The sequence below is a fragment of the Macrobrachium rosenbergii genome, chromosome 55 (assembly GCF_040412425.1).
Source record: "Macrobrachium rosenbergii isolate ZJJX-2024 chromosome 55, ASM4041242v1, whole genome shotgun sequence".
Lineage (NCBI taxonomy): Eukaryota > Metazoa > Arthropoda > Malacostraca > Decapoda > Palaemonidae > Macrobrachium > Macrobrachium rosenbergii.
This window is the reverse complement of record NC_089795.1, coordinates 14,374,125-14,392,245: the sequence shown is the minus strand read 5'-3', so window position 1 is coordinate 14,392,245 and position 18,121 is coordinate 14,374,125. Positions and strand designations below refer to the sequence as shown.

The 18,121-nt window shown below is 34.9% G+C and overlaps 1 protein-coding gene across 1 annotated transcript in view; it reads right to left on the bottom strand.

Annotated features, from left to right (window-relative positions):
• The window catches only part of LOC136835115 (uncharacterized), a 183,532-nt gene that overhangs the window by 51,950 nt on the left and 113,461 nt on the right, over positions 1-18,121 (bottom strand). The window contains 3 exon segments of the mRNA XM_067098281.1: positions 4,344-4,582; positions 8,431-8,608; positions 15,968-16,080. Coding sequence (XP_066954382.1) covers positions 4,344-4,582; positions 8,431-8,608; positions 15,968-16,080 — 530 coding nt within the window.

Below are 18,121 nucleotides of genomic sequence, written 5' to 3'. Positions count from 1 at the left end.
TTTTCATTAAAATCCTGATAGGTTTGTAAGCTAGGTTCCTCGGACATTCTGCATTCGTAAACCTACCATTTGCCGATGTATTATAATTGTTTTTTTTTAATTAATAAATAATGGGTCTTTAGTTTTCAGTTCTTGACCACTTCCTCGGTATTTTCATGGGGAAAAGCAAAGTATGTGGAATCTGGTTTATCATCCATGTAATTACAGATGTTGAAGGTAAAAACTACTTAATTTAGAAATATACCAGATTGTTTAACAGTATTCGCGTGCGAGCGAATACACATGTGAAAGGCCAATATCAAATTAAACGTGAGCAAATTAATGTAAGCCACCCTCATGGAATTGTTGAAAATTCCATTTGTTCAGCACTTACAGTGGAAATGGTGGTTTGGATATTGGTTGTGACGACTCAAATGCCCTTGGTTAATTTGTGGGACAACGAGCTGAAATTTGACTCGATACTAATGAATAAATGTACAGTAGGCTACCAAGAGAGCCGTTAAATGTATTGAGAGCAAAAAAATGTGTAAATTACGCAATTTTACTACTCTAATTTGTAGTTAGAAGGTGAAACTAAATATCAAATTGTTTCATGGAGCTAGTACAAAGAAATTATTTCCATTCATTGGTATGAAAATTTGATAATGTGATGGTCAGCTACACTTCCATGGACAAAGGTCGTAAGCTACGTGGCTAAATATAGGATTTATCGCGGGTGAAATAGAATTTTGTTTTCGATAATTACAAAAATCCTGAAATTCTGAAGTTAAATTCTTGTTAAAGTATTGCGCGACGTTTTAAATTGGGGAGGGGGCGGGGGCGGGAAGTTGGGAGAGTGGAGGTTGTTTGGCAAAAAAATCTTGTTGACCACATAAAGCTTTGAGATGCAAAGTCTCTTTTGCCCAAAACATTTAATAATTTGTTTTAACGACTTCCGTTTAATAGGTCACTTCGATTATGAATAGCTCATAGGTCCCAGCGCTTTACTTTTTGCCTAAATTTCTTATTCCATTCAGTTTAATACGTCACTAGTATAGGGCAATGACCATTTATTTTCATAACTATCCATGAAACCCCCGTAGGGTGGCAGCGCCGCCACGTTAGGCTCTTTGCAGCGTCCCTTCGTCTCCTAGCTACAACACCTTTCATTCCTTTTACGCACCTACACTCATATTCTCTTATATCTTTCTTTCCACCCTCTCCTATCAATTGTTTCATAGTGCAACTGCGAGGTTTTCTCCTGTTATACTTTCAAACTTTTCTGCTCTCAATTTTCCCTTTCAGCGCTGAATGACCTCATAGGTCCCAGGGCTTGGTCTTAGGCTTAAATGCTATATGCTATCCTATTCTATCAATGAAACCAGTTTAAAGACTAATAATTCTCAGGACTGGTTGTTTCGGATAGTAACTATTACGGATGCTATCGAACTTAGTCATCAAAGACGTTTGGGGGATTTTAACATGACTCCCATTAGATATGGAATGCTTCATGTGGATGTATCATATGAAATGGTATTTGTGTTAATGGGTCTCTTTAATTGCTATTGTTTCTGTTTATTGCGGAAATGAAAGTTTGTAAACTACTGAAGGAATTTGTAAAATAGTGAATGAAGTAAAATACAGGTTATAAAAGCCCTACTGGTACATAGGCCCTATATTTTACAAATGAATTCTCATACGGTTTTAATAAACTGGTTGCTCTAGAACAGAATGGTTGTGGTAAAATGTTATTTCCTTTTAAATACGTTTAGTTAATAGTAAAGAAACGAATCTGAGAAACTGCAAATTAGGTCGGCCTTGTCCCCGAAAGTCCTCTTTCTTCTGGACAGCCCAAAGGAGGGATAATTAGGACTTTATGACCGGATTAAAGAACCGCGAATTGAGGGATGCAGATTAACTGTAGTGACATTATAAGTCGGGAAGAATTTCGGCAGCGTAGCTAATGACACATATTATATATACTGTCTATAGTGTTTCTACGTGCGCTATAAATCTATATACATAAACACACACACACACATATATATACATATGTTAACAAAAATATTGTCTTTGTTCATTAATCCGTATGCTAATTGTTCTTGTTATAGTGTTGTTAGAATTCTCTAACATTATGAATTATCAATCCCAAAATTGTTTGCCTTGAATTACTGTATATGACTTCCAGTGTTCAAAGGAAGGTAAAGAACAATACGAAGAAAACAATCTCTCTCTCTCTCTCTCTCTCTCTCTCTCTCTCTTTACACGATTAAAGGCATAATTTGATGAAGTAAATTACCGATAAATTTAATCTATTTTTGAAGATTTTCTTTCATCGATGTGATGTCACCGCCTCTGTTGTCAAATGCGAAATCTTTGGCCCGGAATCACTGGCAACCCTTTCACAAGCATCATATATAGACCTCCCTTTGCTGCCTTTGCCTTGTTAGCCTTTTGTTTTCGCTTTCATTATTCTCACTGTTGGATGAATTTTCAGCATTGTCATTTGTGCAAGAATTTTGTACACAACTTTCATTTAGATTATGGTACTTGTACCTTGTTTCATGTAAAAAGTTTGTTCTATAGAACGAACAAATTTTCATACATGAAACAATAGTTCTAAGTGCCACACTTATATTGGATTTCATCTCGCTGAATCTCTTCTTATCATATCCTTGTTGCAGTTGCCTCTATTTTTGCACAATTCGCCTCCTGCTCTTTATACGAGAAATCTGTTATTTCTAAAGCCCCACTTGATGACTGGCAAACATACTATTGATTTTCCCTGGAGATTACTGATTTTGTTAGTGAAACCTTACTGACATGACAACCCATGCCATTGATTTGTTGATTGTAGAATGACGTTGCTTCTAGGGCAATTCGTTCTCTTGTCAATCATTGGTTTAATCTTACTTGCTGGCTGGTTATTCACGCTACAGACATGACATAAAATGAATAAAGATATCATTCTCCTTCAACTTTTGCTGTCATCAAAACTGTAGAGTTATTATTAAGTTAAATCATTGTAAAGAAGTATCATAGTTGACATCATTTCCATCCAGGCCAATCAACTTCTTTTCAGTGATTAATGAAAACTTGATCTTGAGATTTCGTGCAAGGAGCTTGACTTTAGAAACTTTCTTCCTAAGAGACATTACGCCTAAATGAAACAATTATATTGTGATGTGTACTGATTGTGACTGTATCTTAAAAGCTTTTAAAAGTTACAAATTGCATTTTCTGTATTTCCATATAGAGTCTTCAAGCTAAAGTCCGTTTGAAGGCACCTGTTGGTTGTAGCCACAGTGGTGGCATGATGGCCAAGTGACGCAGCTTGTTATTATTGTTACTGGGAGATCATATAAAGTCTGGCTGCAGCTTCAGATTGAGCCATCACAGCCATGGGAGCTGGTAGATGCTCATGACACTCAAACAAAAGAATAATGGAGAAAGAAGGAGCTCAGTGAAAGTCGTGGTTTTCGTGGGAATAGGATCAATTCAGTCCCAAGGAAAGTTAGTACGAAGGTGTTTCATGGTTTCCAGACAATAAGCACAATATGTACCTTACCCTGGGGAGCTGAAGATTTTCTTTCCCAGTAGATCTGGGAATTGCTTGGGGTTTATTTCATCTCAACGTTTGTCCATTCTGATTGATAATAAGCGTAATAACTATGCTCAAACAACCTCTTGGAAATTCTGCACATGTGATTTTTCTCTCTCTCTGCCAAATGCTCTACAGCTGACATAGTCATTCAACTTTTACCAATAATATACCTTTGCCTATCATTTGTGTTCATAAATTCCATAGAACTCTAAATTCTATGGAGTTTACCAATGAGCTTGTCATGGTATTTTGTCCTCTTTTTTTCTTATCCCAGTTAATGTTAACTACCTTCCATCCTGGAGGCAGTCACCTATGCAGCTTGTTTGTAAGCGTGGTAACCACACGAATCTTTCCAACATACAATCTGTGGATGTCTCTTTTTCTTTAATCAGTAGGTACTCAGACTTTTAAAATTTCGTGCCCTATTCCCCAATCATTAGTATGGCTTTCATAAGGAAAAAACAATTGTTGATCTACTATTTTAGCTCACATCTAGTCACCTATCTTAAGGAACTTTGTGGGATCTTATATCATTGCTTGATATCAAAAGAGTTTGTTATGGTCTGTAGTTGTGTTACAAAATAGCACATTGTTGTGAATGACATGAAAACTCATGAAAATAACTAAAAAGATGGGATATGCTGCTTTTCCCTCAAGGCAGTCTGTATCTTTAAGACGTTTCTTTTTGGGCAATAGTTACTGCTTTTTGATTCGTATTCGTAAGGCAATATCTAGATAAAGAGGAAAAACTGCAACTTACCAAGAGTCTTGAGATGTTGATCAGCCACATTATCCATCTTACAATCAATGTCCCCCATTTGGTGTTCAAGGGCACGACAAAGGTTTTCCTTCTGTCGAAGCTTATCTAACAGACTCATATTTTCCTGAAGGAGTGTTCTGTATGACCCTGGTGTTCTGGAATTGCTATCGACATGTCTCAAGTGGGACACAAAATCTTCGTCGTCATCTGCACGTTTTCTCCTGGTGACGTCCTCTTCACTAATAATAAAGAAAAAATAATCTTAGGTTAAGGAAGGTTCTTAATTCAAATCCTAGAAGTAAATACGAATTCTATCCGTAAAAATATTATAGAACAACAAAGAGGCAAGAGGAAAATAAATTCGAGGGATTTTGCCATTTTCATTCTATCATTTTGCACGTGGACCTGTGGGCTCGAAAGAGCAAGAGCGTTCTATAATCAAGGCTTTGTATTTTAGCTGTTATAGCTATAGACTGATGGGTAGACAGAATTTATCATAACAATTTTCATCAAAATATCTGCTTGATATTACTTATCTTTAGAGACAAAATGTCCATTATTAAATCAAAAGTAGATAGGCTAAAATATTATATTAAGAAGTTTGAATCTGTTAAAATTAACATTTAATTTTGTAAAAACTTTCTTCAAAGCTACTCCAAACTGCTAAATGATGTATTCATTTTATTATGGGAACATTTTAAACACGAATCTTCAAGTTAGTTAACATACCACCTCACACATTTGAGAGTAGGAGGGACTTTACAAGAACTGTGCACTTGATGCCAAACAAATTGGGTTGACCTTTGGTAACCTGAGTGTGTGCTACAATTAGTACGGTCGATATAAGCAATCAAGTTCATATCTCACTTCTAATTAACACTATTTGAATGTGAAATACACCGTTTCCATGTTTTAACATATAAAAATCCAAATTTGAGGCATAATTTGGATGTCAGCTGTCATTTCTGGCAAGTTTAAAGGGAAAGTAACTCACTTAGAAGCTTCAGTTTTGATATAAAATTATTTTTGCAGTTTCAAGTATGCTGGATAAGTAACTATTAATACATCATAAGATCTGAGAATCAATCCGTTACAAGAAAAGTCACTGATTGGGCAGCTTTGTTTGTGGTTAGGATAAGAACGATCTAACAAAAGCTTGAGAAGTCCAGAAAACAAGGAATGGCATCACAAACCATAGAAAACTCTTGCGAATGATATAAACTCTGTTGTTGAAAATGATATTACTTTACCTTTGAAAATAAAATTGAAGTGTTTAAATGATGGCTTAGAAATTGCCACCAAACTTCTGCAAACAAGGCAAAGTAACATAGGTGGCTGTTGAATTCTCTTGCGCTCAAACATGATTAAAAGAAAACTGCAAAAGCTCAAAAAAGGAAACTTGAAAGTGAAGAATCAATAGAAAAACCATCCCCCCCAAACAAAAAACAAGATTAAGTTTTAATTCAAGTCTTCGTACAAAAACCTGCAGCGTGTGTCCTGTGAGACATATGAAGTAGATAGAAAGGAACCATTGTATTTTGCAAGGAGTGCAATCTTTGGCAAAAAATCTTGAGATGGACTGTATAATCTAAAAATTTAGTGGTTCATGAATGGCTGAATGCTGTAATGTAGTCAGCGCTGAGAACATAGAGGCTTCTGATATCCATTATCACCTATCATGCCCTGTAAAGCTGAAGAATGCTGTTCGTGCAATCAATTTCATGCCACAAAATACAACAAAGTCTTATCAGTTGTTTGATCTTTCGGTAGATGTTCAGTCTACAGAATTAATTTTGTTCAGTTCAGCCATTCTCCTCATAAACTATGATTCTGTTTTGAGAGGGCTTTATGATCATCATGTCTAGCTAACAGGCTAGGCTTGAAAGTTCACCTCACACACATATGGAGGTCATATTAAAGAAACAAGACTGACAGGTCTGCATCCCAGGAAGGTCCAGAGGTTTATACCTTCCACACAATGGCAGTTGCTGTTGCTTTGGCAGAGACTGCTTATCTTCAACAGTATGAAGTTGAGTCTGCAATAAAAGGTTATTTGGTGAGTCTTTAAAATTAAACTGCTCAGGTGAACCAGCTACTATTCTCCTGACCCTTCTGGGCATTCTGCTTAAAGGAACAGCCCTGTACCAAAAACAGTGGAAGATTCTTTTAGTATCAATATTTAGAATGGAGTGGAATTTAAAAACTCTCAGCTGATTAGCAGTAAAGCTGGCGAGCAGGCCAGGTATATTGATTTTGTGTAATTCAGCCATTCACCCCAAAAGCCATTTGCTTCGAGATGGATCTACGGTCAAAGTTTTTAGCCACTAGGGTTAATTTGGACTGGTATGATGATAAATATATGAAACAGGAACTGTCTTGTTTGTACTCCAGGAGGATGCAGAAACTTATTTGTAATATAAGTCCTTCAATTATGCAACAAGCTGAAGTGGAATCAAGAACAATAATAAGAAAGGATGAATACCCTATGATGGATGCAGAAAACTTTGATGAATCAACACTTCATCAGAGGTTAGCAATTGTAAAATTTAAATTATTGTGAACACTCCATTTGTTCAAGTTAAAGTGCTGTTGTAGACAGTAATGCTGATTTTCTGTAAATTTCAGTAATTTTTAAGTTGTGGCAATTCTTTTCAATGTGTAATCTTAGGTTAGAGTTCTCTTTGGTGCAGGTGGCAGAGGGTTTTGGAGGTCTCCCTGGAGCCTGGGTATTCAAGGAGAGGCATCCTGTCCTGAGAAATTTTTTAATAATTTTCCTGAACTAAGAATTTCGTGCTAAATTTTTAAATTCTAATTTTCAATTCTTGTTTCTCAATAATTCTGGGTTCTACCCTGCCATATATAAGCGTGCAGTTCCATACTGAATCTATAGTAGCCCTATAGATGGACTGGTTGAAACAGCTGTTGCTATATGAATGAATAAATGTAGCAGTATTCAAAATGAATTTTTATCCCTCTCTGAAGACTGGAAAAAGAACTTACACACACACACACACACACACACACACATATATATATATATATATATATATATATATATATATATATATATATATATATATATATATATATATATATATATATATATATGATGACTGGAAAAAATATACACACACACACACACACATATATATATTATTATCATATATATATGACATTTTATATATATATATATAAGCATTAATATATGAATTATTATCACATCACAAATATACAAGTTGTTACAAATGTCGTTTGATATCCAGTTTGCTCTGCTTCGGAAATATCAACGAAAGGGAATTATAAGTGATAAATGGAGTGGTACCTAAGTGACTCGAACACCTGACAGTACTCTTCAACGACTTCCAGTCGACGTTCAAGACCATTAGGCTATATATTTTGATGTATCTGCATTCAAAATTTTTATACTCATGTCACATGCTATTTGGAATAAATGTCAATCATGGTTTCAGTACTCTGTTAATTAGTTACCAAGTTTTGTTTATTTCCAAGTAAAATTACCTACAAGATGACCTTCTACCTTGCAAATTGTCATAAAATTTTTCCCTTAAAATGGATTCCTTGCAACAAACCTACGGAAATTCACATATCATACAACAATCTAGTTCAAAGACAAGCTGAGATATTACATCCACTGCATTCAATATTGGTCACACTGGATTTTTAGCAAGAAGGTCACCAAAGGTCGATTTGCAATTTGCTCGCAGTTGGTTTTGGAAACTGTATGCCCATACCTAATGTCATGGCAAATTGCAAGAAATTGGTATCAAGTTTACTGCTGTTCATAGTTACGGCATTTTTCCCTCCCCGCCATGACTCTACAATTTGGGATTGATATGAAAGTCCTCCTTGAAACAAAAGCATTATCATTTTCACAAGCATAGTTATAATATAGCCTTAGTGAGAAGACACTTACGTGTGCCACAGTATGATTAAGTCAATTAAATAGCATATTTTGGTCTACCTATCAATTTAGTTTCCAACCGAATGAAAGTAGAGAATCTACCGTATCATGATGAATAATCAAAAGGGACAAATGAAGAGACAGTCGATGAATGAAGAAGCAAACCTTCCAGAAGAATCAATGTTCCTGGTAATTTCAGCCGGAGCGTAAGGGGTCGCAGGGTGGTGGGCAGAGGCGTGACCCCCATCATCCACGACTTCTTCCAGCTGAACCAAAACGGCTACCTTCGGAGTAGTACATTCTTCTCCACCTAAGGTGGGTTCACTTGCAGCCTTATTTTCAGCTAAAAATTAGAATGATTTAGTATTGTCAGGAGAGTATAAAAAATACCATCATAAGCTTTATAAAGCGTTACATAAAAAATTCATCATAAACATTACTGGAAAAATATGGTACAGTGTATTGTTAATGTAGGATATTTCAATATTTTCATGCCAGTATTTGAGAAAAGTTATCGACCTTAATTTTATAGTGCATGGGAATTATTTGAGTATAATGATAAAAGATATTAAAAAAAAGATACTTAATTTTATGATAGTTTTGGCAAAACTGGATTATTAAATTAGGCTTACAAATTTTCCTGTCAGCATGACTTAAAATGTGAACAATATCTTCGTGGAAACACCCACTGACGATTAATATCGGAGTAACTGTTAGCTCTTTGAAAGAACATCCCCGCCCGCCATTTCTCTCTCTCTCTTTTTTTACAGCGTTAATTTCGTGTTAACTGCTACTCTTTCTTTAATGCTCTAATTACCAAATTTCATCTCGCCACATCCAAAAATAATTTTTGCTGGTTTTATCGTACTTATTTCTCCAAAACCTAACCTGTCATCTTGAAAAATTATATAGGCTCTGACTTTATACATACCACCCCCTTTGCACTGTGCTTCATTCTGATATTATACCAACTTTTTAGCTGAAACTGAACTTTACGGATATTTTGTAGTCTACTGTTTCTCTGAAACTCTTTGTCTTCACATGGGGCCGCTTTTTTCCTAAGAAACTTTCTAGTCGTCTTGTGAGGTGTCTTTTCTAAATATCCTCTGAGTGCTCTTTTGGGGTCGCCTTCTTCCAATAAACTTCAGTTTTCTTTTGAGGGTCTCATTTTCCGGCTCTTCTTTTTTCTTTCGGGGACCCATTTTTTAAAACTTCAGTCTTCTTATGAGGTTCAATTTTCAAAGGACCTTCGTAGTCTTCTTGTTGGTGTGTCATTTTTTCCAAAAAGTTTAATTTTCTTTCAGGTCTTTTTCTAAGACACTTCAAAGCGTTCTCTTGCAGTCTCATTTTTTTTTTGTAACTCCAGAGTCTTTTCCTTAAGGTCTCATTTTCTATAAGCCTCAAAATTTCTTGGGATGTCGTATTTTTCTAAGCAATAGCAGAGTCTTACTTTGGGATCTCACTTTTCTAAACTGTGCCAGTCTTCTTTTATGGTTAATTTTTTCTAATAATCTGTCGAATCCTTCTCAGTCTTATTTTCCTAAATATCTGAAAATCTTCTTTTGCTACCTATTTTTCGAAGAAAATTCCAAATCTCTGTTATTGTCTCATTTTCTGAAAAACAGTTACAAACTATCATATACAGGTAATTTTTCCTCCTAGGAAATTTCTTAATCACCTTTGTTGTCTTATTTCCCTACTGAATTCCCTACTCTTCTTTTTTTGGCCTCCATTGTTTAAGAGTCTTACGAATTGTCTTTCATGGTCTCGGTTTGTTAAGCAATTCAAAATTTTCCTTCATGGTCTCAGTTTCTGAAAACAAAATCCCCTGAATCTTCATTACTGGAACTTTCCTTTTAAAACTTTCCGATTTTTTATGGCCTCATCTTTCTAAGAACTTTCCTTTCTTCTCGTGTTTTCCAAATGCCATATTTTCTTTTCGCAGCTTTTTTTTTTTGGAAAATTTTCAGACTAGAAAATTTTTAAGTCTCCTCTTGCTCTTATTCCCTGTACTCTCAATCTGAGTGCCAATTATGGAGAAAAAATAAAACAAACAAAGAATAAGAAATAAATATTCATATTTGGTAACAAAAAGAAAATAAAACTAATAACAAAGCATGACAAACTACAATTGAATATTATGGATCTAATATAACGAAGGAGAGACTGAAAGCCAGAGAGCAGAAACCGGACGAGGTGAAGAGGCTCTGTCTCAACCCAGACTTTGAAAAGTTCTAAAGGCCTAAGTTTGAAAAGACTGGAAGGTTAGTAACCTCAAACGGCCTAAACGTTGTCAGTTGCAATGCTAATTTTATAAAAAGCTCTAAAAATTTCTCTTGGGCTTTTAAGACATTCCCCCACCTTCTTTTAAGTTGGACTGTAGGGTTTTTCTTTGAAATCTCAAATATTGTTCAGTTAACACTTCTACACAAATGTGCAAATCTTCTTTTGTGACTTATGATAGTAAAATATCTTCGAATGTTCTTTTCTGGTCTCGTTTCTCAAAAAAGATGTCTCTTCAAACTTATTTTGTGCTTTATTTTTTCCTTTCAAATTTCTTATTATTCTTTAGTGAACTTGATTTTTATGCGAAATTTCCTAACCTTCGTCATGGGTCTGCCTTACAGAATGTGTTAAACTGTTCTTTTCTCGAAAGATCTCCTAATAAAATAAAAATCAACTTCATTTTGACTCTTTTATATAGAAATTAAAATCTTTGACTACAGTTAAATTTTCAGAGATTTTTCTACAGATTTTTTTGTTTCCATTTTCATGCAAATATTCTTGATTAACGGTTTCTGGTCTGAAAACAAAATTTGTAATTCTTCTTTGTTGAAAATGTTCTCTTTCCTGAGAGAGTTTTAGGTCTATTTTCATGGTTTAAATTTTATCAGAAAATTCCTGATTCTATATCATTATTATATTATGTTTATTAAAAATGCTAATGAAAGAACTGATAGAGAGGCAATATGGAGTGATTAGAGAATTTATGTAATAACTGGTAAATTGTTGAGAGTAATTAATTTGTTTGTAGAAGCGAAGTGTCTTAGAATCTGAAGATGGCACAGCGACTAGCTTGATAAAAAAAAACTGGTCTTGAGGAAAGGGTCCATCATACCTCTATGGATGTTCAATAACATTAGAGATGAAATAACGCCAGAAGCCAAGAAAAGGTGACTAGACATTATTACAGTGGCGTAACTAAGTGGGGGCGGTCCTCCACGGGCGGCACTGTCGGGGAGGGGGCGGCACTCCGTCATCTTTTGAGCAGGTCTGGTCTGGCATAATTTTAGATTTTCTAACATATTTCGTCTGATCGGAACATTCAACATTCAACACGCACCCTTGATATCTGTGTTCCAAACATTGTTATCGTGTTCAGATTGTTCTTAACCGTCGGAAGAAGTGTTGTCAGTTGTGAGAGAATCTTCTCCAAGTTAAAAATAATAAAAAACTATCTAAGATCAGCTCAGATTGCCAAACCTGGCGATATTGTTAACAGAGCATGAAATTACTAATCGGTTGGGCTTTGACGTTGTTATGAGCGAATTCGTTTCTAACAAAGCTCGTGGGGTTCCGTTGTAAATCTGCTGTGTTGTTTTTGTTTTAGTTTTATGAAATAAAATAAATGATTGAGATGTTAAGGTTTAAAATGTGCGTTTAATTTTCACCACTTTAGTACTTTTAGCGCCACTAACGCTAGTTACGCCACTGTTGATATAGGTACAGAGTGAAATAGGTCATGGTTACAGATGATACCGTACTGATTGCAAAAAGTGGCGAAGAACTGCAGAGATTACTGGAAGAGTATGAAAAAAGTGTGAATGTGATCAAGTGTTAGATATTAATCTTGATCACATTCACACTTGAAACCACATGAAAATCAGCAAGATTGACTTAATGTACATATGGATGCAGGAGAAATGAAAGATGTTTACTCATATGAACATTTGGGATTAAACATAATGAAAGGTGGAAGGCTGAGAGGAGAGGTGAGTCACAGAATAGGCATAGTAGGAAAGGTAGCAGGTCTTTTGCTAAATCTTTGGAAGTGGTTTGGAGTTTCTACAGAGGCCATCAGTGGAATATATGAAGGGATTGTTGAACCAACACTTTTTCATGGATGAGAAGTCTGGAGGTTGACTGTGAATGGAAGAAAACATGTTCAATAAGATGAAATGAACCTTTTGCGTAATGTATGTGGTGTGAATAACTGAAAGGCTTAGACACTGGAGAACAGTTTCAGTTGTATAATTAAGTATTTTACCTATAGAAGGAAGGGGAAGAGAAAGACCTAGACAATGCTGGACAAGTCGATTAGGAGAGGTTTTGGCAAGTAAGGACCCTAATGGTAACCTCCCTGGGTAGGTGTCAGAAGAGGTTGCTTTGCACAGAGAGTTCATGAAAGATGCAGCATTAAAAATATAATTTCGATGAGTCTGTACAGAACAATCTTAATAACAGCCTCTTTATGGATAGATGAACGGTCATTGGGAAATATGAGGTCTTTGTGGGCCACCCCTCCACCCAACCTTCTCAAGCCTATGGACCGATAATACTTTCGATAACTACTCTAAGACCACACCCAAAAAGGTCTTTCTTTTGCAACAGGACTGACAGATTGAGCTCAAACTTCCAGGTTTTCTACAAGAAAAGTGTTGCTTCTTCAGCAGCTTCTGTATTTCAGTCTAGCATCTGGTTGTTATGGTATGCTTAAACTGATTCACATCAGCTAGAGAGTAGATAGGTTTTCAGAGTGCACAAAGCCTGGTGCTCTTAGTACAGACGTCAACAGCACCTAGTTGTACGACTCTCACATATCCCCTTGGAAATATCAACAGTGACTTCTTGTTATAGTTTTGTACAATATACTGCTCCTAACCCAGTTTACATTTTGACTTTCTAGTTGTTTTGGTGACTGTAGCCTTACTAAAAAATGATCCATAAACTAAAACTAATGTCAAATAATAATTCTATGGCTCACGTTAAAGTTTGAAAAGTTTATATGCAAGAATGAGATGACTGAATATCTGTGATTATCTCACAGTGAACTGATGTTAATTAAGACTGAAATTGTGAAATTCTCAAGGAACAATACACAGTCCTCCTTGATGTTTTTGTTAGGGTGGAGCAAAACAGAATATTACATACTTATGTCACACATGAGGTAAACATGGACCACATTATAGAAGTGAGTCTTTGATTTACATGCCTTCAGACAAGCAATGCCTCAACAGACTAAACAGGGCCTATGACACAAACCATTTACAGCAATGGGATGAAAAGGCGGGCCCTTCGTCTTTTTGCTTTGCTTACTAAAGCCTTGCTGTTGCATAACAGGAAAAAGTACTTAGGCATAAGCATGTTCCAGGAGCGGTTTTCAGTGCACAGTTTTGTACTCCCACATTTGTTACAAAGTTGGGAATATGCCTAGGTAAGCAAGTGTGGAGCAAGTTGGTACCCTTGCATTTGTTACAAAGTTGGGGCTATGCCTAAGTAAGCAAGTGTAGAACAAGTTGGTTACTTTTTCTGGCAATCTTTGGATGTGGTGCATGCTGGAAGTAGAGGCCTGTTGACCAGTTCCTTGGTCATTGAGTTTTAGAAACATCTCTTCTTGCTCCTGGATTGTATAACCTTGCAATGGAAATGAGAAATGAGGGAATCTTGTTGTATAATTCTACACATAGTCTGATACTCTTGATGGCTTTAGTATAATGTTCCGTGCTGGTTTGTTGCTGGCTTGAGAAGTTGGACAATTTTACTTTGTAGCATAACACCTCCATTGCCATAATCTTTGACCAAATGTCTTACTGATGAGAGTTTGATGCCAAACATGGATTAATATCCACGTGACATTGATTTTTGCAGTCTTTACAAGTTGTTCTTGGCATGGAATACGTTGGTAAGAAATTTATTCTTGTCTGAAAATATTTGTTGCTCTCCATATGCCATCATCAGTTGATGTCTCAGACTATGCCCTTGCCCTTAGTCAAATTAACAGATTCTTACTGAATGTCAACAAAGGGCTCAAGTTCCTAATTTCCCAGTATGATGACGCTTTAGGCATCTGTCCCCTGGATTAGTGTTTTTTTTTATTCCTATGTTTCTGCAAAATGTTTCCCATTACAAGAAGCTCTCTTGGACAACAACACTCCTATCACTCACCAAAACAGTGGTCGAAGCAGAAATTTGCTACCCTCTCTATGTTGAAAGAACTGACCAAGGTATTCTTATGATGGCCCTGCGGATGTTAATCATGTTATGATGTCACCATGCCATCATAGATTACTTTGGATGAGCACGTTCATGTGAAAATCACTGATCCTTGTCAGCCTCTCGCTCACTCGAGCAACCTTGCTGAACTTTTCAAGAAGGGCTGGACAGTAAAGCAATTAGCATCTATATAGAAGTTTAAAGGTATGGAATTTTTTGAGAACTATTCCATAGAAATTAAAAATCCATCTCTTTCCATTCTCGAGATCCATAGAAAACTTTTTCACTCATCAAAGATGTAAGATGCACTTGGCAAAAGGACCAACTGGGTTGGGGACCCATGACATGCCATCCTTTCTTGGTGATTTTCTGGGCCTACGAGTTCACTCACTAGCCTGAGAAGTTCACTCTGCCTCTCGGCTGCCTCTTTCCTGAAAAAGCTGAGAGATAACCACTCCACATGGCAGCCACTAGATGGGACCCAGTTGGAAGTCGATACTGGTTCGCTTGGAGAAGATTCAAGGAAATTTTGTTCATAAGATTTTCCTCTCTTCACCTTTGTCCCTTGGTGCTTCTACATACAGATCAGAAGTCTAATTTTATTATTGTGGGAATTTGGTTTTAAATACTCCTAACCTTATTGTTAAGTTGTATGATTTTATAATCTTATCATAAAGATGCTTCATTGCTTTTTGTATTCAAGAATGTTTCACTCATTTAAGCCTGTTGTAACTCGTCATTTATGAAAAGAATATGTCACTTATAAATACGATTCCCCTGCTTTTTTTTTTTTTTTGCAAAAATCTGCGTTGAACACCCACTTGACTTGTCATATTTGTTTCTCCCTCTGCCCTTGAGAATAGGTTGGAATCTTCATCGTCTTTCATACTTGTCATTTATAATTGTGATTTGTAATTTTTGCTCATCATTAAACTTGAAAATTTACAAGTTTTAACTAAATTTATATTCACCAAAGCAAAACGCGAAATTAAGTACAAGTTAACTTGTCTCTGTGCGATGAGGTACAGTGATGAAGTATAGATTACGTATAGTCTGCAGTGCTTTGTTATTACTTTCATTGGAATACATTCCTTTGTCATATTAAGAAATGACTGAAACCCTGTGAAATGACTTTTTAATCAAGGAAATTATAATTTCCATGTGATTAGTTGGGTTAACCTCTATATGCCTCAAAAGTTTGCTGTAAACAAGGCAATGATGGGTGCCTAGTTATAAACAAAGTCGCAACAGGGATAAAGATCTTCTGCAGTGACTAAGAAATTGTTATTTTATTTATCCAGTTATATGAGAATAAAAGAAATTCATGAGTGCACGTTCACATGTTACAACAAATTCGGGCGAGGAATTCTTATTTAGTAAATATTTTATTGAAGTAGAAAATTCTAACCTCTTATGATAGCTTTAGTCCTCACTTCAAGAAGTCCCACCATTCATTTCATAAAGAAAAACTGTTTGTTGTTTGTCCTACCTTGTAACCCACCACTATCCTCTTGATCCATTTCGTTTAGCGACAGACTAGAAGGATGTGAGTTTCCCGAAGCCACTACCAAATCCGGAGCCACAGATGATTCTGACTTTGACCTGCGAAACAACCTGCGGTTACATTAACATAGCAAATACCATACTTAATTCGACAATAATTCCATGTATCCCCAATTAGCATTGTTGCATCAATGGTTACAAAAGATATAACTCCAAATTGTTTCTGAATAATTCAAAGTATACACACACACACACACACACACACACACACACATACATATATATATATATATATATATATATATATATATATATATATATATATATGGGTGTGTGTATAGATATATAGATAGATAAGATTTGGTGTCATAAATGCAAGCACATACACACAAACAAGTGCACACCCACCCACACAAAAAAGATGTATGTATCCATCTCTCTCTCTCTCTCTCTCTCTCTCTCTCTCTCTCTCTCTCTCTATTTTTTTGGATACGCTAGTCACTACAAAGTTTTAAGATCCAAGTGCAAGAAATATGAAGAAATTCTAATCAGAACGAGGTGCCATTCGTGGTAAGGTAGACAATGGTATCTCCTTCTGATTAGCGGACCCGGGTTGGTTTCCCGCTACCGCACATCAGAATTTCTTCATATTTCTTGTACTTGGATCTTAAGGCTTTGTAGTGACAAGCGTATCCAAAAAAGCGTGAAAATTCGAGAAAGTTAAGAGGGCATTGTGGCTATTACAATTCCATAGGCATCTGGTAAAAAGTGACCAGTGATTCCAGTAGATTCTACATATATATATATATATATATATATATATATATATATATATATATATATATATATATATATATATATATATATGTAGCCTATATATATACACACTTATATAAGTATACATTATATATATATGTACATATGTTCATATATATGTATATATATATATATATATATATATATATATATATATATATATATATATATATATATATATATATATATATATATATATATATGAATATTCACCACAGTATAATAGAGACATTTTCAGAGATTTCAAGATTAAGTACAATACACAAAACATGGAAATGAAATCTATTTATCATTGGAAGGGACAATCTTCCTTCCTCCTCAGAATACAAAATTCTGAAGGGGCAGGGAGGTGATTCCTCCGATAGCTAAATAAATTCACTTTTCATGCTTTTTGGGTTTTACTTAATTTACATATATACACAGTATACATATTATACATAATATTTATATGCATTTATATATATGTATATATATTATATATACAGTATATTATATATATATATATATATATATATATATATATATATATATACAGTATATATATATATATATATATATATATATATATATATATATATATATATATATATATATATTTATGTAAATATAATATAAATTCATTGAATGGTAATACACGTGAAGATAACATTCCAATACCCTAAATTTCTTCTTATCTTGAAAACTGAAGACACACGAGAATATAATTGGAGCAGTGTAACAGCAATATTTGTCTTTTCCTTCAAAACTTCGGTCTTGAAGATAAGAAGAAGTTTTGGATATTGAATATTGTTGCATTAAAATAATGGATGGCACAAATGCATAAGGATTAAGCGAGAATTGCTCATGAGATAGACGATACCAAAAAAACTCATAGATATACCTGTATATACAGTATATATATGTTATTCCCAAGGTATAGTGAATTTCATATAAAACGATTTTGTGCCTTAATATCTGTGTGTGTGTATAAGCTAAGCTTCTATCATTGACTACTTCGACTACTAAACGCTGAGGCTATTTTCGATAAACTATTTGGCAGGATATGCCAATCAAGAGAGATATTGTGAAATAAAACAAGTTTGTACAAAATCAGCCATATACAGTAGGTCTGAAAATCGTTTTAAATACCATACTTGTCTGATTTTGAATTTTTATTCCCTGAAACTTCAAATTATATTAGAATTTTGTATGGTCGTTACTGATTTGATTAAATAAATGCAAAACAATTATTAGAACTTTAAAGAATGCATGAGTGTTATAGGCAAAAGCCATTTATATGTGTATATATATACATAATATAAATATATATATATATTTATATATA